The following is a 22,813-nucleotide window of genomic DNA, read 5'->3' as shown; positions in this document are numbered from 1 at the left end:
GACTTGGAAGGGACCTCCAGGGTCATCAGGTCCAACCTCCTGCTCAGTGCAGGATTTAGTTATCCATCTGTGGACGTCAGAATCTAGCACTGCGGTCGCAGAGATTCCCGTAACAGATGACAGAGGAAATCAGGTGACCACTTCAGCGTCACGTACTTGAACTGCTGCCATGGAATTCAGTGCCAATGAGAGGCTGTAGTGTCACATTCTTGAACCCTTGGCATCATGGCACTCAGGATTTGACCGCCAATGCCAGGAGAACGGGTGGTGACATTGCAGCCTTTCATTGACTGCAGTGTTCATCCCTTTAAAAGGATACAATTTTGGCTGCCTGCAGCCACCACTGGGGGGGGCCTTAGCGCTTATACATCAAACTTGACAGTAAAGAATCAGATTTACGCCTCCACCACAGTAGCGTATGTGCTATCTTGGTACAACACATGGCCCAATTATAGCCTATGGGGCTATACACAGACAGATACTCCGCATATAAATACTTATGAGATGTCCTATTCCCGTCCCATGCACGATAAATAGGACATGTCAATGCGCAGAGTCCGTGTGCCGTCTGATGAGAGTTGTGCCTGAATTTCTTCGGTAAAACTCACATTACCTTTACAGCTATTCTGTCTGGTGAGATAGACGGTCCCGAGACTGATTTGCCTTACTTGAATCAGCTGTTCAAACAAGCCTTGGTCCCAGATATCTTGATTTGGGTACAGAAATGCTGTTACTTAAAGGGGTTGTACCAAAATCAACTTTTATCACTACAGTATAGGTGAGAAGTCCAATTGGTGAATGATATCACTGCTGAGACCTCAAGAACTGGGGGCCCGTATCCTCCTCTGCCCTCCTTACTACAGGCTCACTGTACCCCCTGCAGGGAGAAGAGGGGGCAGTGGTTGAGCATGCATTACAACACTCCATTTATCTCAAGGAGGCTGGCAGAAATAGCACATGGCTATCTGCAGCAGATCCACACAAGGGACCGCTGACCCATCTCCTCCTTGCTGCAGGGGGTGCAGTGAGGAGTAGGCACATGGGACCCTCATTTTCAGGATCAGTGGGGGTCTCAGTGGTGAGACCACTAATCAGACTTATCACCTATACTATGGATCCCTTTAATCCCAGATAACCACATTGCATAGCTAAACAGATGGCGGCAAGTATTGTCCTTCCAACTCTGGAGCTGATGCTTTTCTACATGATTGCACTTACTACTAAGGGCGCTTTCACACAACCGTTTTTGTGTTCGGTATTTTGTGAGCCAAAACCAGGAGTGGGTCCAAAATAGAGAAGACATGCAAAGCTTTCTATTAGACTTTCTCTCCAATCTTGGTGTTGGCTCACAAAAAAACTGAACATAAAAACTGTCATGTGAAAGTGCCCTCAGGGCTTATTCACACATCCGTATATCGGCCAGGTTTCCACACCCGACCGATATACGGTGTCCCCTTCTGCAGAGGAAGGAGGTGGACCGGGAGCAGTGTACTGAGCTCCCGCCCCCATTTGCAATGGGAGGAGGCGCGGCGGGGAGAAACTTAGCTCCACCACCACCCCTCCCATTGCCAACAGTGGCGAGGGGTGGAGCGAGGGCGGGAGCTCAGTGCACTGCTCCCGACCTGGCCCGACTCCTCCCCTTGCAGAAAGGGACAGCCGTATATCGGCCAGGCGTGAAAACGATATATAGACAAAAAAAAAAAGAAAAATGCGGATCCAGATGACGCAACCCTCACACAAAACTATTCCAATGAGCTGTAAACCCGGTTCTTCTTTATTAAGAGATAAAAAATAACCAATATTTTAAAACACATTTTGGGGACACAGCCCCTTATTCCGAAAGGAGTGTAAAGAGCATGGGCGAGTTACGGTAATAAAAAAAAAAGCGATCAAAAAAAGTCTTCCATTCTACAACATGGTAAATAGAAACTACAGGGTCCCATTACCGGAAAAAGAAATAAAAATGATGCGGTCAATTGATGGCAACAGAAGCAGATCTTCTTAATGAGATTTTACTTTTTTTTCCCCCCTTCAATTTTACTTAAAAAAAAAAAAAAAAAAAAAAAAAGGCGCAATTGGTTTTTTCCCCTCATTTCACAACACTTTGAAGTGTTTGCATCTTTTCAATACATTACACGGTACTTTAAATCGTGGTCCTTAAGAGTTTTTATTATTTATTATAACATTGGTAGCAGTGGGGGGGGGGGGGGGGTGTGAGACAAAAACAAAAAAAATAAAACTACTACTACTCACCTCTCCACTGGTGTTCTGCTCCCCCGCCACCACTCTGAGCGCAGCGGTCACATGGGTAAACAACCACATGACTGCAGAAAAACAAAGTAGCCAATTAGAGGCCCCCAAGATCAAGGTCATCAGTAAACAGGCCCGGGGCTTCTATATTAGAAGCACACACAACATCATCTGTCACATGTGCAGCTCAGTCAAGTATAGTTTGGGGAGGGAGGGGGCATGGAAAACAAACAAACAAAAAAAAACCTCGGACAATGTCTTTAAGGGGTTGACATTAGAGATGAGCGAGCGTACTCGGAAAAGCACTACTCGCTCGAGTAATGTGCTTTATCAGAGTATCGCTGTGCTCGTCCCTGAAGATTCGGGTGCCGCTGCGGCTGACAGGTGAGTCGCAGCGGGGAGCGGGCGGGAGAGAGGGAGAGAAAGATCTTACCTCCGTTCCTCCGCGCTCTCCCCTGCAGCTCCCCGCTCCGTGCCGGCACCCGAATCTTCAGGGACGAGCACAGCGATACTCGGATAAAGCAAATTACTCGAGCGAGTAGTGCTTTTCCGAGTACGCTCGCTCATCTCTAGCATGTAAGGGTACTTAAATTCGGAGTAGCCATCTTTCAGCTACTCACTCAGAAAACTCGCTGAAGCAAACAAGTAACAGTTGTCCGTTTGCCTTTACACCCAGCGATGACTGTTAGTTGTTTGCTGCCATATCGTTTGCATGGAGATCCTTCCCCTATAAATTAATTAAAATACAACCTATTGTGACTTTACACCCAGCGACTTCTGATCACCCAGTGAGTGTTTTATAGGTGAGCTGAAACTAAACGACTGGTGAGCAAATTATCGCTGGTCACCCCGCTGCCATGTTTACACTGGACGACTATCATTTGCATTCATTCTTTTAAGCGATTATTCGGCTGATAGTCGTCCCATGTAAAAGATGTCCAAAAGGCGCTTTCTAAAAACTTTTGACATGTCATAGGAACATACCAAATGTTTTGATTGCTAGGGTCCGGCTGCCGAGATTCCCTAGCCACTGATAGCCGGACCCATAGACTTTCTACTGAGCCATCCTTCAGCTAGCGAGCAGTGACCACACTCAGATGAAGGCTTCAGCTGGCTCGTACCAGCGATTAGTGGTGGTCAAAACTTTTGACCTCTCTCTCTGACATGTTGAAAGCTTTTAGAAAGTGTAGTTACACTTTAAATACAAAATTGGTCTGATTTGACACTTTATTTTAAGGGGTTGTCCAACTTCTAGCTATCGATTACCTAGTCACTTCAATAGGGCTCAGCCTGCAGTACCAACTTGGGCCACTGTGTAATGTATGGAGCTGTCTGCTTCCTGCAGCAGGAAAACAGCTGACGCCTAGGGGTCCCAGGTTATCTGATATTGATGACCCGTCATCAGTAGATAGAAGTGCGACAACCCCTTTAAACATATATTTTCCCTAGGATACATCCATTAACCCCTTAAGGAGATAACCTGTCCCCCTCCCCCCATTTTAGTTTTTTCCTCCCCCCTTTTAAAAAAATCATAACTCCTTTATTTATCCATTGACGTAGCTGTATGAGGGCTTGTTTTTTGTGGGGCAAGTTGTATTTTTCAATGGTACCATATAATGTACTGAAAAACTTGGAGCTAAATGGAAAAAATGAAATTCCGCCATCTTTCTGGGCGTCTTGTTTCTACGGCCCACAAAGAGCAACAATAATCACCTGATGACTTTATTCTATGGGATTTATCCCACAGGGATATGGCTTGATAGGCATTCTGCCAAGACAGTACTGGGGGCTTTCACGAGGTCCCTGGCTACCATGACACCCGCACAGCGCCTTGCAATCTCATCGCGAGAGGGTGGGGTGCCAAACATCATTCAGGGCATTTAGGGAGGTAACAGCTCCCATCAGCCGCGCGGCTAATCGGAGCTATTGCCGCCAGGTGTTGGCTGTAAGAAACAGCCGGCACCCGTGTTGTATGGAGGGAGATCACCCCACCATCTCTCCTTATAATACCCCGACGCTGTAAATGTACGTCCTATAGCGTTAAAGGGTTAAAGGCCATGTGCAAGTAAACTGGACCGCCCCTTCTAACAATATGCTTTGCTAGTGCGGTTAATATTTGGTAGAACAAATAGGAATTCTGAAAAGGTGATTGAAAAAAAAAAAGTAAACTTTATTGCAAGACGAAGGCTCACGCAGCTGAGATACGGTGTGCGGTTCTGTACCTCAATCTACATTTGTAACACCAATGAAATCATAGGAAACAACACTGAAAACAAAAGTAGAAATCAAAGTGGGAAATACCTGCAGGATCCTCATGTGCAAGATATGCATTGTAATTCTGAAAACCCATCATCCTCCACCAGAAAGATTAGTGATGAGGTCATCAGCAGCTGCTGTGACATCATCACTTCAGCAGTAAACTGTATCTACAAGATTCTGCCTTTCACCCATGATCTGTTAATGTTGTTGGAGCCATAAAGACTTCACCGTTTTAGAAAACAGACGTTGTATCGCTAAACTCAGACTGAAGCAAGTTTGTTACTTTGTAGTCACATGACTCGATTTGCTTCGATACATTGTCTAACCCGCACACAGCTCTGTCACACCCAGCCTTCAGTTCTCACTCGGTGCATGACCTAGCCTCAATCATTTATTTTTCCTTGTCCTTATCCTTAGGGCAGATTTTGCCGTTTGGCTTGTGATGCACTTGATAGGGAGTTCATGCATTGCACTTGTTCGGAGCGTTTCTGGAGCTCCTCCGCACACGCCGCCTGTAGATTCTCGATGTGTTCTGCACCCTGGTTTAAAGCCATCGACAACGCTTCAGGATTCTGCGCACATACAGCCTGGGGACACGGCAGGAAATATTAGTGACATTATAGTGACAGCAGACTTTTATACAATACATGAAGAGTTGCTTTACCCTCCTTGGTGCACTGATAGTTTTGAAAAACCCCAACTTCCCAGTATACACGGACTGGGTTTGGAGGCATCTGGTAGAGTAGGATGCCAACCATGATTACAGTGCCCACTGGGATTGCATTCCACTAAGGCCTCATGTCCACGGGCAAAATATGATTTAAGATCCGCAGCGGATCTCCCGCACGCGGACCCGCATCCCATAGGGATGCATTGACCACCCGCGGGGTAGATAAATACCCGCGGATGGTCAATAAAAGGGATTTAAAAAAAAATGGAGCATGAAAAAATCTGGACCATGCTCCATTTTCGTGCGGGTCTCCCGCGGGGACGGCTCCCGCGGGCTTCTATTGAAGCCTATGGAAGCCGTCCGGATCCGCGGGAGACCTAAAATAGGAATTTAAAAGAATTTACCCATCCGGAGCGGACCGGGAAGGTCTTCTCTTCCTCACGGCCGGATCTTTCTTGCTTCGGCTCGGCGGATGTGCCCGGCGCATGCGCGGCACGTCGGCGACGTGCCGCCGGCGTGACAAATTCATCCGCCGGCCGAAAAAGAAGATCCGGCCGTGAGGAAGAGCAGACCTTCCCCGCCCGCTACGGATAGGTAAATTCTTTTAAATTCTTATTTTCAGCGCTCATGTCCGCGGGGCAGGAGGGACCCGCTGCAGATTCTCCATGTAGAATCCGTAGCGGGCCTGATTTTCCCCGTGGACATGAGGCCTAAGGCCCACTGCACACGAGCAGAAATTCCGCGAGGGGATTTCCCGCAGAATTTCCGCCTGTGCCCGCCTGCATAGGATTGCATTACAATATGCAATCCTATGCAGACGGTCGCGATGTGTCTGCGTGAAAATACTCGCGGAAAACATCGCGGCATGTTCTATTTCTGTGTGGGTCTCGCAGAGGCAGACAGTGCAGAGAGGAGACACCGGGAGTGGTTAAGCCGCAGGCCTCTGCAGGGGCACAGGACCGCATCCCGCTGTGAGAATTCTTGCAGCGGATCCAACCCGGCAGTCTGCAGGCGGCCTAAGCTGTACATCTGCCATGCTATGCTAGACTCATATTATTGCATAACCAGGCAAATATGCCGTTCAGCTACACATAAATCTCTGATCAGGCATTAGGTAGCTGGACTGTGTGACGACTTGTTTAGAGACAACGATTCTCGCTCAAGACATCTTTTGAGCAATAATCGTTGTGTGCATTTACAGGGCAAGAAGATCGCTGAAACGGCAGTTTGATTGCCAGTTTTAAGCGATCACTTTGCACTCCGAGCGGGGTATGCAGAACACAGTTGGAGCACTGTCTTCTGTATACTCCTGCTGTGGTCACAGAGTGCACAGCTGTTATACAGCTGAGTGCTCCAAGCGGGGTATGCAGAAGACAAGCGAGGCCGCTTGTCTTTTGCATCCAGCTGTTCTCGGAGCACTTAGCTGGACTGCTGTGTTCCTCATACCCTGGCTGTGTTCACAGAGCGCGATACCAGCTGAAACAATAGTATCAGCTGTATCCTGCGGTGAACTCCTGATAAGGCTCATAGTTCTTTCAGAATACTGAAAGAGAACGATCAGCGACTCGTTAACGAAAACTGCATGTCGTCAGTGCAGTTAGACCCAACGATTCTCGCCCAAAAGACTTTGAGCGAGAATCGTTGGGTCTAAATGGGCCTTAGGGGGACCTTTACACGGGACGACTGTCAGCCGCACAAGTACCTGTCAGCCGTCCCACGAGCCGCCTCCCTACTACTACTGTGCTGGTTGTTCAAGGGAATGGAGGAGGGTGACTGGGAATCATTCCGTACGTCTGCATTGACAGTAAACAGGAGTTGTGCAAACATTAAACGGCTCGATATTCACTTTGTTAATAATTCTGCTAAAAACCAGGCGCCTCTGACAGGTAAGCGATTTCTCGCTTAGTGCCAGTCGGTGGCCGTGTGTACACGGACGATTATGGCCCAAATTTATGGCTTCCAGTGAGAATTTGGGTGATAACATCCCCGTGTTAAGGTACCTTTACCCGAATAACAAATACACCTTCCAAAGGCATTATTACTAGAGATGAGCGAACGTACTCGGTAAGGGCGATTTCGCAATCGAGCACCGCGATTTTCGAGTACTTCACTACTCGGGTGCGCTGTGGGGCGGGGGCCCTCTCTCTCCCTCTCCCCCCCACTCCCCGCTGCAACCCCCCGCTCACCAGAGTACTTTTCACCCGAGTAGTGAAGTACTCGAAAATCGCAGTGCTCGATTGTGAAATCGCCCTTACCGAGTACGTTCGCTCATCTCTAATTATTACCCAACGTTTTCAGACCCCACGAGTTACAAATCTGCCAGGATACATGGTCACTAAAAAGCCTTTGGACACCATTAACATTCAGAGTTTCTAAAAGATTACTGCACCTCAAGGTGCTTTTACACGGAACGATTATCGTTCAAAATCCTGCGACCCAGGGAGAATCATTGTAAATACATGCCCCGACTGAACGGCGATTGAGAAGTTGTGTGCTTCTTGTTCAACATTCAGTTGCCTTCCAATAGGTGGCGCTGCAAAGGCATTGCTCCATTTCCCTTATTTGCATATTACCCAGAGGATTACCCTGTTACTCGCCAAGCCAGAAACCTATAGCACATAAATGAGGGGCAAACACCCCAAAACAGCTGTCTGTGTATGGATTCTGGTTTGGCTTTCAATTCCCAATCATTGTTACAAGGCTTGTATAAAGAGTCTAACATTGACTTGCAGGAATGCTGCCTTCCAATAGGTGGCGCTGCAGAGGTATTATTCCATCTTCCTTATTTGCATATTACCAAGGGGAGCATGAATGGCCTTATAAGTCTCCTTACTCACCTTCTAGGTGCTCTCCCTAAGGAGGAAAGATAGCAGTCCTGACCCATATTCACTTCCTGCATGCATAAAACTGAACAACGTATCATTCCGTGTAAATAGGCAGTCGCTCACTTATGACCGACTGCCTGCTTACTGTGAATGGAGGCAGGCGGGTCAGAATGATCCCCGGCCTGCTCCTCCATGTAGTCAGCGATGCTCATTCCTGTGTAGAAGCACAAGAACAACTATGTCTGGGACGACCGGTTGGGTATCTGTTCCTGGACAGATCATCCCCTGGAAAAGCACCCCTAGTACATCGCTCCATATCCTGAATGTAGCCTCCTTAGCGTAAACACACAGACGACAACAAGGATCAGTTTACATCCCGCTCGGCGCCGGGTTGTTGTCCGCGTGTTTGCAAATAATTCTGTTTCTATTATCAGAATCGTAGCAATTTGAAAGCAACTGCAGAAAGATAAGGGAGCGTATTCAATAACGAGGAGTGAAGCTAATCATGATTATGGATATCACATGGGCATCAGGAACCAACATGTGGACTGCGAGACGAGGGCCGTAATCAAGGCATATTACAAAGACAGGCCTTTTATTTGTAACATTGCCTCTAAACGGATGTTCCCCAGTTACATATACATGTTTTCACAGAATCATAGAATGGTAGAGTTGGAAGGAACCCCCAGGGTCATCGAGACCGACCCCCTGCTCACTGCAGGGTCACTAAATCACCCCAGACAGATGTCTGTCCAGCCGCTGTTTGAACACTCCCATTGACGGAGAACTCACCACCTCCCATTTTTAGTCCCCATTCATAAAACTGGGACCAACGATGATCAATCATCTTATAGGGCGACTATGAAGCAGACACCAAGTCCGTTGTGCTGCTCTCCAAACAAGATTACACAAACAACTCCGGGTTCATACAGGTTTTTTTTTAATTTCCACGACTTTTGCATGACAAATCCTGATTTTCAAGGACATTGGCGGGACTTGAAATACACGCAATCCAAGGTTTATTGTTTTTTTTATTGTTTTATATACAGACGTAAGAAGCCACACCCTGCGAAGGCAAGCTATTCCGAGTAAATAGTTTTTTCTTTTCTTTTTAAAAAAAAAAATAAAAATCCCCAACCGTGAGCGGCCGGCGGAGAACAAAACTTCAATGCATTGAGATTCTTGTGTGTTTAGTTCGGTTTATCCAAAACCATTTCTTTATTCCTTTGGCCTCTAGTGCTAAACACAATACAGGATCGTAATGGAATAAAGAAATGGTTTTAGACGAACAACTAAAAACACACAAGAATCTCAGAGATTATTATTATGTAAATATATGTTGCTTTTTGCAAAATAAACTTTCAAAAACATCAACCGAGAGCTAGAAAGATATAAAATGAGAATTAAGGCGTCCCTCACACAGGCGCTTTTTACAGCGATGCTCTGAGCACCGCGCCAATTGTGGTATGACAGTCCTATTGTTTTCAATGGAGCCTAGCAGACATCTGTTTGATTGTTGCACTTTCAAGCGCCACACTTTTTGAGTGGAGTCCGTTGTATTCTTTGCATTTCGAGCGCCTCATCGCTGCTGTGTGAGGGAGGCATACGTGTATTACGTACACGGTATATACACTTTGAAACCGCGTTTTACAAGAAAACAAAATCTGTAATGTTTAAGTGAAGTCTTGTTCTGCCAGTAGTTAACCTGAACACTGCAGAATCTATACCGGCACTACAGAGTTACATTCAGTAGTTTGCCAAAAGTTTATTTTTTTAAGTAGACTACTCTGAGATAGAAAACAACTTGGAATATTTTGACAAACCAGCTCCTTTGATTCTGTTGATCCCCCAACCGTCCTCCCATGTTTAGCGCATGAACTGCAGTCAATTCACTTAAATACAAGAAAAAAGTAATCTCTCAGTGATACGGGTGAAGAAAAAAAAAAAAAAAAAGCACTGATTTGACTATTAGCAAGACTCAGAAAAAATTCCATGCCATTTCCAGGTATTCCAAGGCGCGTTTGAACCCTGAAGCTACTCCTGAAATTCAAGCAGATTTCAACTTTGGCCATGACCACCAGGTATCTGAAGAAACTATCAAGGAGGCTCAGGTCAGCTGCTACTGCAGTGGCGTTACTGTGCAGAAAAGCTTCTCAAGGTAGTAATAAAAGCAAAAGACGGCAGTGATCTCAGAAACAAAAGATTTGGACTAAAGAAGATTTAAAGGAAAAAAAAAAAAAGTGTTTGACGGGTGAGTTTACAGTTGAGATGCTTGGAAGCAAAAGAAAAAAAAATGTACAATGCTTGGCAAATGAAAAGATGATGCCCAACTGCGTTAAACCAACTCTCAAACATGTTGGAGGGTCCGTAATGGAGGTCAAACAACCTCCTGATGGCTAAGTCAAGGGGCAACTACTCCCTACTGATCCTCCTCGATGTCTCCGCTGCGTTCGGCACTGTTGACCACAAACTCTCCCTCAGTATGCTTCGCTCCATCGGCCTAAATGACACTGCCCTCTCCTGGTTCTCCTCCTATCTGACTGCTCATTTTACACATCTTTTTCTGGCTCTACCCCCCCCCCCCCTTCCCCTTGCTGTTGGGGTCCCCCAGGGCTCAGTCCTCGGCCCCTCCTCTTCTGCATCCACACAGCCCCTATTGGACAAACCATCAGATTTGGCTTTCAGTACCATCTCTATGCTGACGACACCCAGCTATACACCTCTTCCCGTGACATCACAGGACTGTTCCTCCAGAATATCACCGGCTGTCTGTCCTCTCTATACCTAAAACAACCTCTCAAAAACTGACCAACTGGTGTTTCCGTCCTCCACTAACCGACCTCATCCTGACATCTCCATCTCAATGTGTTGCCCCATAACTCTCAGCACGCCCGCTGCCTTGGGGTTATATTCGACTCCGATCTCTCCTTCACCCCCTACATCCAATCTCTGACCGAACATGTCAGCTGCACCTCAAGAACATCGCAAGAATCCGCCCTTTTCTCACCATGGGCACGCTAAAAATGCTCACTGCTACCCTCATCCACTCCTGCCTTGATTATTGCAACTCGTTGCTGACCGGACTGCCCTGCACCAGACTCCCCTCTTCCCCTTTCCAAGCCATCCTGAATGTGGCAGTCAGGCTCCTCTTCCTGTCCAGCCGCTACTCGGACGTCTCTGCCCTGTGCCGGTCACTGCACTAGCTGCCCGTCAAATACAGAATACAATTTAAACTCACTACCTTCATCCATAAAGCCCTCCATAACACCACACCGCCCTACACTGCTTTCCTCATCTCAATCCACCACCCAGTCTGCACCCTCCGCTCCACTAATTAAGTCAGACCAAGTGTCATTTTAACCCGAACTTCTCATTCCCACCTCCAAGACTTCTCCAGAGCAGCACCAGTCCTCTGGAACGCACTACCAAAGGCTATACGAGCAATCCCTGGCATACCATACCTCCTAAACCAAACCCCTCTGTACTCCACCTGATAACATGCTCCCTGTACTACTGACTGCAATCCCTGCTAGTCCTAACAAACCGCCCCCTGCAGTCATACCGATTCAGCCACCACAAGGCTTAGTCTGACTATTGTCTATGTGTATATCATCCCTAACTCTCCACCTCGCCATACCGTGCACATCTCCAGGCCTTTACCTTCTGTATCACCCCATTATTTGCAGTATGTAAGCTCGTTGGAGCAGGACCCTCACCCCTATTGTTTCCACCAACTGATTACTGCATGTAACAGTGGTTTTGTTTCAGTTCCCCGTCTTGCAAGCACTGCGGGATATAATAGCGCTATATAGAGATTATTATACTTCATGAAAAGATATATTATAAATATAATGGAATTTTTTTTTGTTTTGATTGAATATCTGTGTTGCTGAATGTTTTAGCGCTTTAACCCTTAAAGGGGTTGTCTCGCGGCAGCAAGTGGGTCTATACACTTCTGTATGGCCATATTAATGCACTTTGTAATATACATTGTGCATTAATTATGAGCCATACAGAAGTTATAAAAAGTTTTTTACTTACCTGCTCCGTTGCTAGCGTCCTCGTTCCCATGGAGCCGACTAATTTTCGCCCTCCGATGGCCAAATTAGCCGCGCTTGCGCAGTCCAGGTCTTCTCCTGTTCTCTATGGGGCTCCGTGTAGCTCCGCCCCGTCACGTGCCGATTCCAGCCAATCAGGAGGCTGGAATCGGCAATGGACCGCACAGAAGAGCTGCGGTCCACGGAGGTAGAGGATCCCGGCGGCCATCTTCACCGGTAAGTATAGAAGTCACCGGAGCGCCGGGATTCAGGTAAGCGCTGTGCTGTTCTTTTTTTCAGTCCCTGCATCGGGGTTGTCTCGCGCCGAACGGGGGGGGGGGGGGGGGGGGGGGGGGTTTGAAAAAAAAAAAAAAACCCGTTTCGGCGCGGGACAACCCCTTTAAGTGTTCATGGGGTCCAAAGACTTTTATTCAGCAGTGGATCTGTCAATACATCCCATCTTCCTTATCATTGCATAAGGCTACAAGCACACGGGTGAACATGATATCGGGCCAAGAAACTCACCTCTAGCTGCTCATTGGATAAGCTGAGATACGGCGCCCTCTTCCCCCGCAGTATAGTAATGACGCTGCTAGAGAGCGGGCCCTTCTTGCTCGGTTCTCCTTGTCTACCCGCCTCCGAGTCAGTTTCGTCCATACTGGCTTCCTCTATATAAAGCACAGAACATGTAACAGAGTTTGCTTGTAATGTGCGGCAATAAACATCTACTTTGTATCAGTGCCGTATGCCAACCTGTTCCGTCTTTATTCATAGCCTTTATATAAAGCTCCAGGAGTTCCTTAGACTGACGCTCCTCCTCTCGGCGGTCCAGCAGACCCTGCAGGGTACTCTTCAGCATTTCTGCCTTCACCACCGGTATCGCTATTTCTCTACTGAGGTCCTCCGTCTGAACATCGATGAGAGCCTAAAGGAGTATGAAGAATACAGTAAGGAATACTCTGATGTATGGGAATTTGCACCAATACATTCAGTTAAAGGGGTAGTACCGAAATAGAAAGTTATTCTCTATCCACAGCATGCGGGATAACTGTGGTGGGGGTCTCCATGTGACTAGAGCCGTGGTCACACATGCTCACTCACCGCTCCATTCAATCCAATGGAAGCCCTGGAGATAGAGTTCAAGCACTCAGCAATTTCTAGCGCTTCCACAAAAATAAATGGAGTAATACACACATCCACGACCGATGCTCTATCCATCTAGGGGCCATCAGGACTCACGTTCTTGGGACCAGTGGGGGTCCTAGTGATCGGACTATCCGAAAATGGAGAGAAAAAAAAAACAAAAAAAAAACAAAAAAAAAAAACTTTCCAACTTGGTGCAACTCCTTTAAATGATAAAATTTGGTCTGTCTGCAGTTATTATTGGGAGGTCAGTAAATACAATGGGCGTTGTATAAATTTGTATGCAGTGAGCGCCCTCTACTGGTAGCTACAGAAAAGAAAATAGAAAAGTTTTTAAGCACCTCAGAGGCAAAACAGTGGAGTCATCTATAGAGAGAAAACAAACCTCTTCCTACACCAATCACGCTTCATGCGGGTGGGCTGCCGGTAAGGATGTCAAGGTTATGACCCCCATAATTCGGTCAGTGTAAACACGGTCAACAATGGAACGGCGAACGAGAGTTCATTTGTCGTTCATTTTATAGCGGCATAAACATAACCGCCGGCCGCTGAGTGTGAACAGCGACTATTTAGTCGCTCACATTCTCTGGTCCAGCGAGTGTTAACGACTGAAGGATATGCAAACGCAATTGTGAAGGAGCAATCACAAAACGGAAGATGAGGGTAACCATCAGGGAGCGTTACACGAACCTGGAAGTCAGCCTCGGAGAAGAGAATGATGTTGGAGAGGTTTTGTCTCAGCTGCGCGGCCAACACTTTCCATCTCGGGAGCGGATTACTGCTGTCCACATCGTCCTGCTCCACCGACTCCTGGGTCAGCCACATGGTGCCTCCATCTGAAGAAGAGAACAGGGTGGTTGGTCCTCTGTGCCAGCGGGAATATACCCAGCACAAGTTGGCAAAAAAAAACCCAAAACACTTGCCCGCCCACTCACCCACGACCCAGGTGGGTCCTGACAAGTCTCCTAAAACAGGGCTAAGAGCAGGAAAACTTGTAAAATAACCTCACTTTCCCCAAATACTCACCCGTCATATCCCCCCACCCCTCTCACTCCAGTGGTCTCCATATACTTCCCTCCAGCAGTACATCAGTCATCACTGCGGAGAAGTGAACAAAGACCAGCATGGACCACCAGATTTAACCCCTTCCCACCCCATGACAGACATGTACAAGATGAGAGGAAAAGGGTTCCTGCTAAATGCTGCACATTGATGGTATATAGATGGCGCAGACTTGTGCCGCCCGTAGCAGGAGCCGCTGAAACTGACAGGGTCCAGTTGTAATGGAGGGGATCGGAGAGAACACAGATTCCCACTGTTAATCCCTTGATGTTGATCACAGCATATACAGGGTTAACAGAGGGAAGGGAGCGCTGTGATGTCATCAGTCCTCCACTGTCCAATCATGGAGGACAAATGGATTGTCATGCCAATCAAATGCCAGTCAATGGCCTCTGGGTCTCCCATTGTTTGTAATGGTAAAAGGATACTGATTAGAGATGAGCGAGCCTTGCTCTTCTCGAGTAACTGCATTCCTGTCCGAGAGTGCCAGGGGGGCGGCAGGGGTAGTTTTAATTTAAGTTGGGCATTTTATATGTCCAAAAATGGTATAAATAAAGCTTGAGCTCCATTACACAACAAACAAGCTGCCGTCACACGGGCGATAAAACCGTGCGATGCCAGAGGCAGCGAAAACGCTGAACTATGAAGCCAACGATACTCAATAGTTTCATTCCCATTTGCGCTGTTTTCACTCCTGCGATGTTGTGTGAACATGCCTCCCTATGGAGCCTCTTTTTTTATCCCATCGCACGAACTTGCAATTTTCGCGTCATGCGGTTTTAACATTAGTAACTCCTATTGACCCTCGTACGATTTTAACTCCTTCGAGAAAATTGCGTGCGGCAGCGATGCGTGACTTTTCACGTATCGCCACTTTATAGCCTTTGTTATGTAAACAGTCAGACTGATACATTTCGATACAAGCCCTGTGATTACTGCATGGGCCACTGCTTGTGACTGGGATATACCCCATGGATACAGTGTATCTAACGTGCCAACCAGATGCATCCAAGCAGATCTTACTGGATTTGTGCCCCGCTTTACCTTAAGCCATGTGCCCTTTTACCATGGTAAGAGTTGGTTGACTTTATCCTTAAATTCCCTCAATGTAGTGGGGGAGGGGTTGGGGGGATACAAACACTCTTGCAGGGGGTCGCTCTCCCAAATGACGACTTTCAGCCAAAAAAGAAGGATCTTTGGACAGACAGTTTAATGAAAAAGTTTTTAATACCTCAAGTGAAGCACATAAAGGAGGAAAACCCATAAAGCCAAGAACTGCAACGCGTACATCTATGTATATACCTGAGGAAGGGCCCAGGGCGACAAAGCGCGCCGCTACTGCAGTCCTTTGTTTTATGGGGTTTCCTACCTCATGTGAAATCCCCAGGGGTGCGATGAAGGGAATCCCCCACTTGGTCATCTTGGGGGTCTGCCCCATCCAGCACTCACCGGTCGAGGAAGGAGACCACTTCTTGTTCCCAGTCAGCAGGACAAACTCGGTGCCCTCCGGCAAGCAGAGGAAGTAGTCCTCATCTTCCACGATGGTCCCGTCCTCCGCCAGCACCAGAGTGGCCGGTCCCTTCGCTGGGTCCACATCTAGTAGTTTCAGGGCTAAAGCACAGAAGGGGTTAATTACCGGACCCTTAAGTCCTCCAACTACTGCAACCTGACGCGCCTGCTGAGCGTTGCAGTCCAACAGCAGCGCACTTCTTTATGGCGCCGTCACGCGAATCGGAATATTCGGCAAGATGCGGCAGAATGTTCCGTCACCCATATGTTTAACACGCGGTTTTGAAAATAGCGCAATCTTGCCGTCAGTTCCGCACTTAGAAATTGTGTTTTTGGTGCAGATATTGACAGCGGAATATTCTGGTGTGCGTGACAGCGCCCCCTAGGGCACACGCAGATATAAGGGAGATTTAGTAAGGCCGATGTTTCATGCGCCAGTTTTCCTATTTCCGTTAGCGCACACCTTCATATTTGGCGCATCTCGGCACCTTCTTGCGCCCGTACAGAAATCTACGCCAGCTAGGAGCAGATAGAATTTACAGCAGTTTGTGGCGCAAATAATACATAATCTGTGGCGGGCCGTTCACACGGGGCGGGGTTAGTCGCACGGACATTCCCGCGCCACAATGTTAGCTCTATGGGGCTTGACTTCCGCAACAGTTAAAATCCGTGCGTCTTTACTTAAAAACCGCCACATCAAAAAAGCCGCTACAGAAAAGCGTTCTGCTACGGAATTTAGGACGTCTTACGGAATTACTGCGGATTTCTGACGTACGGGAGACGGAACGCCGGGATTAAAATCTGCAGGAAAAAAAAAATACAAGAAATTCCGCAAAACCCTCTGCAGTTAAAAACACAACAAAAGCCGCACTAATTACCAAAATGTGCATTAGAGCTGCCAGCTGCATGAAAGGCCCCTCGGGGTGGGGCGGCCACACCCACTCCTGACAAGCCACACCCCTTTAACTGTCAAAAAGTTACAGAATGTTTGTGCGAGTGAAATATGCGCCAAAGTTTTATACAAAGGAAAAAAAAATCTGTGATAAGTTTCCGCCGCGGTCTCACTCCTGCTTTCTGGAGTCAATTGAGAAAAGCAAAAAAAACCTGAAAAATCTCAAGTGTTTTTTGGATGACGCCCATTTTTTAAACCAGTCTGTTGTTGGTGGGGTTTTTTATCTACACACATTTTTAATTTACGCCTTTCTCGTCTATAAATTCATCTGTGGAAAAACAGCCAGAATTTAAAAAATAAAAATTAGACACCGTGCCGCGGCCGCGCTTTGCAACGAATGCCACTGAGCAATAAAAAAAAAAAAGAACACATTACAAAAACAAAACAGGGGTTCTTAGGGCTCAGTCACATGATGTGCGCAATTTTGGGCCATAAGAAAAAAAAAAAAGGGATTGCTCTCGCTGTATGTTGCATCGGTTACTGCTGCGTATGAGGCTTTATTTTTACATCAGTGTCTAATCACGCTCAAAACAAAGTAAATAAATGGCGCGCGGCGGCCGGATCGGTCACTGTCTCCTGGCAACACGCAGGAAAAACAGACAAAAAAAACAAAAACAACAAAAAAGAACCCAATGCACATGAAGGTAACATCCGCGTTCACTGCGGGAAATTTTTTTTTTTTTTAAATGGTCCCCGACTTTTATGAGTGATTCACGGACCAAAATAGGACATTCTGGGATTTCCGTATTTTCCTACTGACCTACAGAAAATATTTGGAAGTAACAAAAAAAAAAAAAAAACTGTCAAAAATTGGCCTAAAGGCCCTTTTTACACTGCGAGATAAAACCGAAACAAGAATGCGGCAGTCCAATACCTTTCGCCCCAGAGCTGCGCGGCGGCGGCCACATACCTTTCGCCCCAGAGCTGCGCGGCGGCGGCCACATACCTTTCGCCCCAGAGCTGCGCGGCGGCGGCCACATACCTTTCGCCCCAGAGCTGCGCGGCGGTCACATACCTTTCGCCCCAGAGCTGCGCGGCGGTCACATACCTTTCGCCCCAGAGCCGCGCGGCGGTCACATACCTTTCGCCCCAGAGCCGCGCGGCGGTCACATACCTTTCGCCCAAGAGCCGCGCGCCGGTCACATACCTTTCGCCCAAGAGCCGCGCGCCGGTCACATACCTTTCGCCCAAGAGCCGCGCGCCGGTCACATACCTTTCGCACGACATGCAGTTACACTGAGCAATAACTGGCCAATTAACATACTTTCGGTCGCCTCTAGTTAACCCTTCCCACGCTCCTTTCTGCTCAGCAGATCGTTACGACGTAAGTTTATACGAAATAATTTCCGAGGGCGAACAACGATTTTTAGGTCTGAATGAAAGATCCGAAATAAAATATTGATTGATCGCTAACAATTAGTGCGCAAAAAGTTATATCCGCATGATAATTGTGTCATGTAAAAGGACCTGCAGTCAACATCTCCATAGATGTGGCTGATAACAGAGAACAGTAGGTTACATTCACCCATAACAACAGAAATAAGATACCAGTGTCTCTTTAAGAAAGCCTCAGCTGACATTCTGGGACTTGTAGTTCTCTCCAGCAGTTACCTTTCTCATTGAACTCCTGCAGGGATGCGGCGGCGACCCCGTGCCTCTGCCGGGAGCCCCTTACACTGACCACACAGCGCTTCATAGCAGGAGCAGCAGCGGGAGCTGACGTCGGCGTCACGTGTCACCCAGCCCTGCGCACACTTCCGCATTCCCCGCCGCAGAGCATGCCGGACCTTGTAGTTATAGAGCGCCTTAACGCTTTCACTGACAAACAGAAGTTAAAATGGTCGTTTTTTTTTTTTTTTTTTTGCTGTCGGGAAGAACTACAACATTCAGCAAGTTCTTACTGGCCAAAACATTGCTACATTGTATCGTCTATACTGATATAGTCATTTGTTAGGAAGCCTAGAAGGGAACTATAAGAACCAGCAAGTCCTTTGCACCCAGGTTCTTGGGGTGCAGCGCCTTGTTTTGCCTACCAGGGCATGCTGAGACTTGTAGTTCCTAAAGAGCTGGACGCAGCTGCACTCCCAGTAGTTCTGGCTTAGATGACTAGGCGCTCGGCTGCTCTGGCCTGGCGGAGTTCGCCTTGCTTGATGCGGGATCGATTGGTCAGGTCTGAAAAAATGGCCTCCTCGGATCAGGTTGAGCCGCCTGTCCAGGTGAGTGCGGGGTCCGTGGCCGGAGGTGGGGGAGGGGACTGATAGCACTGCAGGTGCGGGGCCGGGCTGTACCCCCCGACTGTGGGATGTATCCCCGAGACTCCCCGTATAATGTGTATATCAGACCCCCTCAGTTATATCACCTCTGTAGGTATCAGAGACCCCTCCTCAATATATCACCCCCTATATAATATGTATCAGAGACCCCTCCTCTATATGTCTCCCCCAGTATTATATATCCACTAGACCCCCCCCTGTATAATGTATATATGAGACCGCTACTCAATCATATCACTCCCTATATAATATGTATCAGAAACACCCTCCTCAGTTATATCACCCCCTGTATTATATATCTATGAGACCCCCTCCTTGATATATCACCCCCTATATATGTGTCAGAGACCCCCTCCTCAGTTATATCACCCCCGTGTAATGTATATCTCAGACCTCTCCTCAGTTATATCACCTCTGTATGTATCAGAGACCCCTCCTTAGCATATAACTCCCTATATAATATATAAGACCCCTCCTCATCATATCGCCCCCTATATAATATGTATCAGACCCCTCTTCAGGTATATCACCACCTGTATCACAGACCCCTCCATATTATATCACCTCCAATATTATATATCCATGACACCCCTCCTCATTATCTCTCTCCTGTGTAATGTTTACATGAGACCCCTCCTCAGATATTACTCCCTGCATATATCAGAAACCCCTCCTCACTATATCAACCCCATCTAAGGTTTATGAGACCCCTCCTCATAATATCTTGTCCTGTGTGTGTGTGTATATATATATATATATATAAGACCCTTCCTCATTATATCACCCCCTGTATAACACATCTATGAAATCCCTCTTCAGTTATATCACCCCCTGTATAATGCATCCGTGAGACCACTCCTCAGTTATATCACCCCCTGTATAATATATCCATGAGACCCCTTCCTCAGTTATATCACCCCCTGTATAATATATCCATGAGACCCCTCCTTAGTTATATCACCCCCTGTATAATATATCCATGAGACCCCTCCTTAGTTATATCACCCCCTGTATAATATATCCATGAGACCCCTTCCTCATTTATATCACCCCCTGTATAATATATCCATGAGACCCCTTCCTCAGTTATATCAACCCCTGTATAATATATCCATGAGACCCCTCCTCAGTTATATCACCCCCTGTATAATATATCCATGAGACCCCTTCCTCAGTTATATCACCCCCTGTATGATATATCCATGAGACCCCCTCCTCAGTTATATCACCCCCTGTATGATATATCCATGAGACCACTCCTCAGTTATATCACCCCCTGTATAATATATCCATGAGACCACTCCTCAGTTATATCACCCCCTGTATAATATATCCATGAGACCCCCTCCTCAGTTATATCACCCCCTGTATAATATATCTATGAGACCCCCTCCTCAGTTATATCACCCCCTGTATAATATATCTATGAGACCCCCTCCTCAGTTATATCACCCCCTGTATAATATATCCATGAGACCCCCCCTCCTCAGTTATATCACCCCCTGTATAATATATCCATGAGACCACTCCTCAGTTATATCACCCCCTGTATAATATATCCATGAGACCCCCTCCTCAGTTATATCACCACCTGTATAATATATCCATGAGACCCCTCCTTAGTTATATCACCCCCTGTATAATATATCCATGAGACCCCCCCTCCTCAGTTATATCACCCCCTGTATAATATATCCATGAGACCCCCCCTCCTCAGTTATATCACCCCCTGTATAATATATCCATGAGACCACTCCTCAGTTATATCACCCCCTGTATAATATATCCATGAGACCCCCTCCTCAGTTATATCACCACCTGTATAATATATCCATGAGACCCCTCCTTAGTTATATCACCCCCTGTATAATATATCCATGAGACCACTCCTCAGTTATATCACCCCCTGTATAATATATCCATGAGACCCCCTCCTCAGTTATATCACCCCCTGTATCATATATCCATGGGACCCCTCCTCAGTTATATCACCCCCTGTATAATATATCCATGAGACCCCCTCCTCAGTTATATCACCCCTGTATAATATATCCATGAGACCCCTCCTTAGTTATATCACCCCCTTTATCATATATCCATGAGACCCCGCCTCAGTTATATCACCCCCTGTATCATATATCCATGGGACCCCTCCTCAGTTATATCACCCCCTGTATAATATATCCATGAGACCTCCTCCTCAGTTATATCACCCCCTGTATAATATATCCATGAGACCCCCTCCTCAGTTATATCACCCCCTGTATAATATATCCATGAGACCCCTCCTTAGTTATATCACCCCCTGTATCATATATCCATGAGACCCCGCCTCAGTTATATCACCCCCTGTATCATATATCCATGAGACCCCTCCTCAGTTATATCACCCCCTGTATAATATATCCATGAGACCCCCCTCCTCAGTTATATCACCCCCTGTATAATATATCCATGAGACCACTCCTCAGTTATATCACCCCCTGTATAATATATCCATGAGACCCCCTCCTCAGTTATATCACCCCCTGTATAATATATCCATGAGACCCCCTCCTCAGTTATATCACCCCCTGTATAATATATCCATGAGACCCCCTCCTCAGTTATATCACCCCCTGTATAATATATCCATGAGACCCCCTCCTCAGTTATATCACCCCCTGTATCATATATCCATGGGACCCCTCCTCAGTTATATCACCCCCTGTATAATATATCCATGAGACCCCCTCCTCAGTTATATCACCCCTGTATAATATATCCATGAGACCCCTCCTTAGTTATATCACCCCCTTTATCATATATCCATGAGACCCCTCCTCAGTTATATCACCCCCTGTATAATATATCCATGAGACCCCCTCCTCAGTTATATCACCCCCTGTATAATATATCCATGAGACCCCTCCTTAGTTATATCACCCCCTGTATCATATATCCATGAGACCCCGCCTCAGTTATATCACCCCCTGTATCATATATCCATGAGACCCCTCCTCAGTTATATCACCCCCTGTATAATATATCCATGAGACCCCCCTCCTCAGTTATATCACCCCCTGTATAATATATCCATGAGACCACTCCTCAGTTATATCACCCCCTGTATAATATATCCATGAGACCCCCTCCTCAGTTATATCACCCCCTGTATAATATATCCATGAGACCCCCTCCTCAGTTATATCACCCCCTGTATAATATATCCATGAGACCCCCTCCGCAGTTATATCACCCCCTGTATAATATATCCATGAGACCCCCTCCTCAGTTATATCACCCCCTGTATAATATATCCATGAGACCCCTCCTTAGTTATATCACCCCCTGTATAATATATCCATGAGACCCCTCCTTAGTTATATCACCCCCTGTATAATGTATATATGAGACTCCCTCAGTAATATCACCTCCTTCCCTGTAATAACAATTGAATTGGTTCCCCTTCATCTTCCCACCTGTTTTGTTCCTTCTCCTCCCAGCTTGTAAGTTCTTATCTGGAGTCTCATCCGGCGTTCAGCTTAGCGGATCACATCTGCGCTTTCATTCTCCGTCCTCGGAGCAGCGAAACCGAAAGCAGGCGATTATTTTTAGTGCGGCTGGAGGTCCGTTCAGTCCGAAGACCGGCGGTCTCAATCCGTTTTCTGTTTCCATTCAGTTTTTTTAAACTGTTACAAAAGCGCCTCCCGCAGGCCGCCGTGCGCAGCTAACAAAGCAGATCGGCTGCGCTGGCATCGCGGTCAGCGGGGGCTGGAGACCACCGAGAGACGTCCGTCTGTTTCTGGCTAGCTGCCCCGTTCTTTCCTGTTGTGGCGAATCGATTCACGTTT

The 22,813-nt window shown here is 47.0% G+C and overlaps 2 protein-coding genes across 2 annotated transcripts in view; one reads left to right on the top strand and one right to left on the bottom strand.

Annotated features, from left to right (window-relative positions):
• Positions 1-4,399: 4,399 nt before the first annotated feature.
• On the bottom strand, positions 4,400-18,475 carry DFFA (DNA fragmentation factor subunit alpha). Its single transcript, XM_066606571.1, has 6 exons — positions 18,319-18,475; positions 15,696-15,857; positions 13,875-14,020; positions 12,795-12,966; positions 12,567-12,709; positions 4,400-5,096 (listed from the first exon to the last, which is right to left on the bottom strand). The coding sequence occupies exons 1-6, from the start codon at positions 18,401-18,403 to the stop codon at positions 4,923-4,925; spliced, it is 882 nt and encodes a 293-aa protein (XP_066462668.1). The 5' UTR covers positions 18,404-18,475; the 3' UTR covers positions 4,400-4,922.
• A 317-nt stretch (positions 18,476-18,792) lies between these two features.
• Positions 18,793-22,813, top strand: part of PEX14 (peroxisomal biogenesis factor 14) — a 137,987-nt gene continuing 133,966 nt past the window's right edge. Inside the window, exon 1 of the mRNA XM_066606570.1 lies at positions 18,793-18,923. Coding sequence (XP_066462667.1) covers positions 18,810-18,923 — 114 coding nt within the window. The 5' untranslated portion in view covers positions 18,793-18,809. The remainder of the gene's footprint in view (positions 18,924-22,813) is intronic.

The sequence above is a fragment of the Eleutherodactylus coqui genome, chromosome 6 (genome assembly GCF_035609145.1).
Source record: "Eleutherodactylus coqui strain aEleCoq1 chromosome 6, aEleCoq1.hap1, whole genome shotgun sequence".
Classification (NCBI taxonomy): domain Eukaryota; kingdom Metazoa; phylum Chordata; class Amphibia; order Anura; family Eleutherodactylidae; genus Eleutherodactylus; species Eleutherodactylus coqui.
Note: the sequence above shows the minus strand (reverse complement) of the source record. Positions and strands in the feature narration are given on the sequence as shown.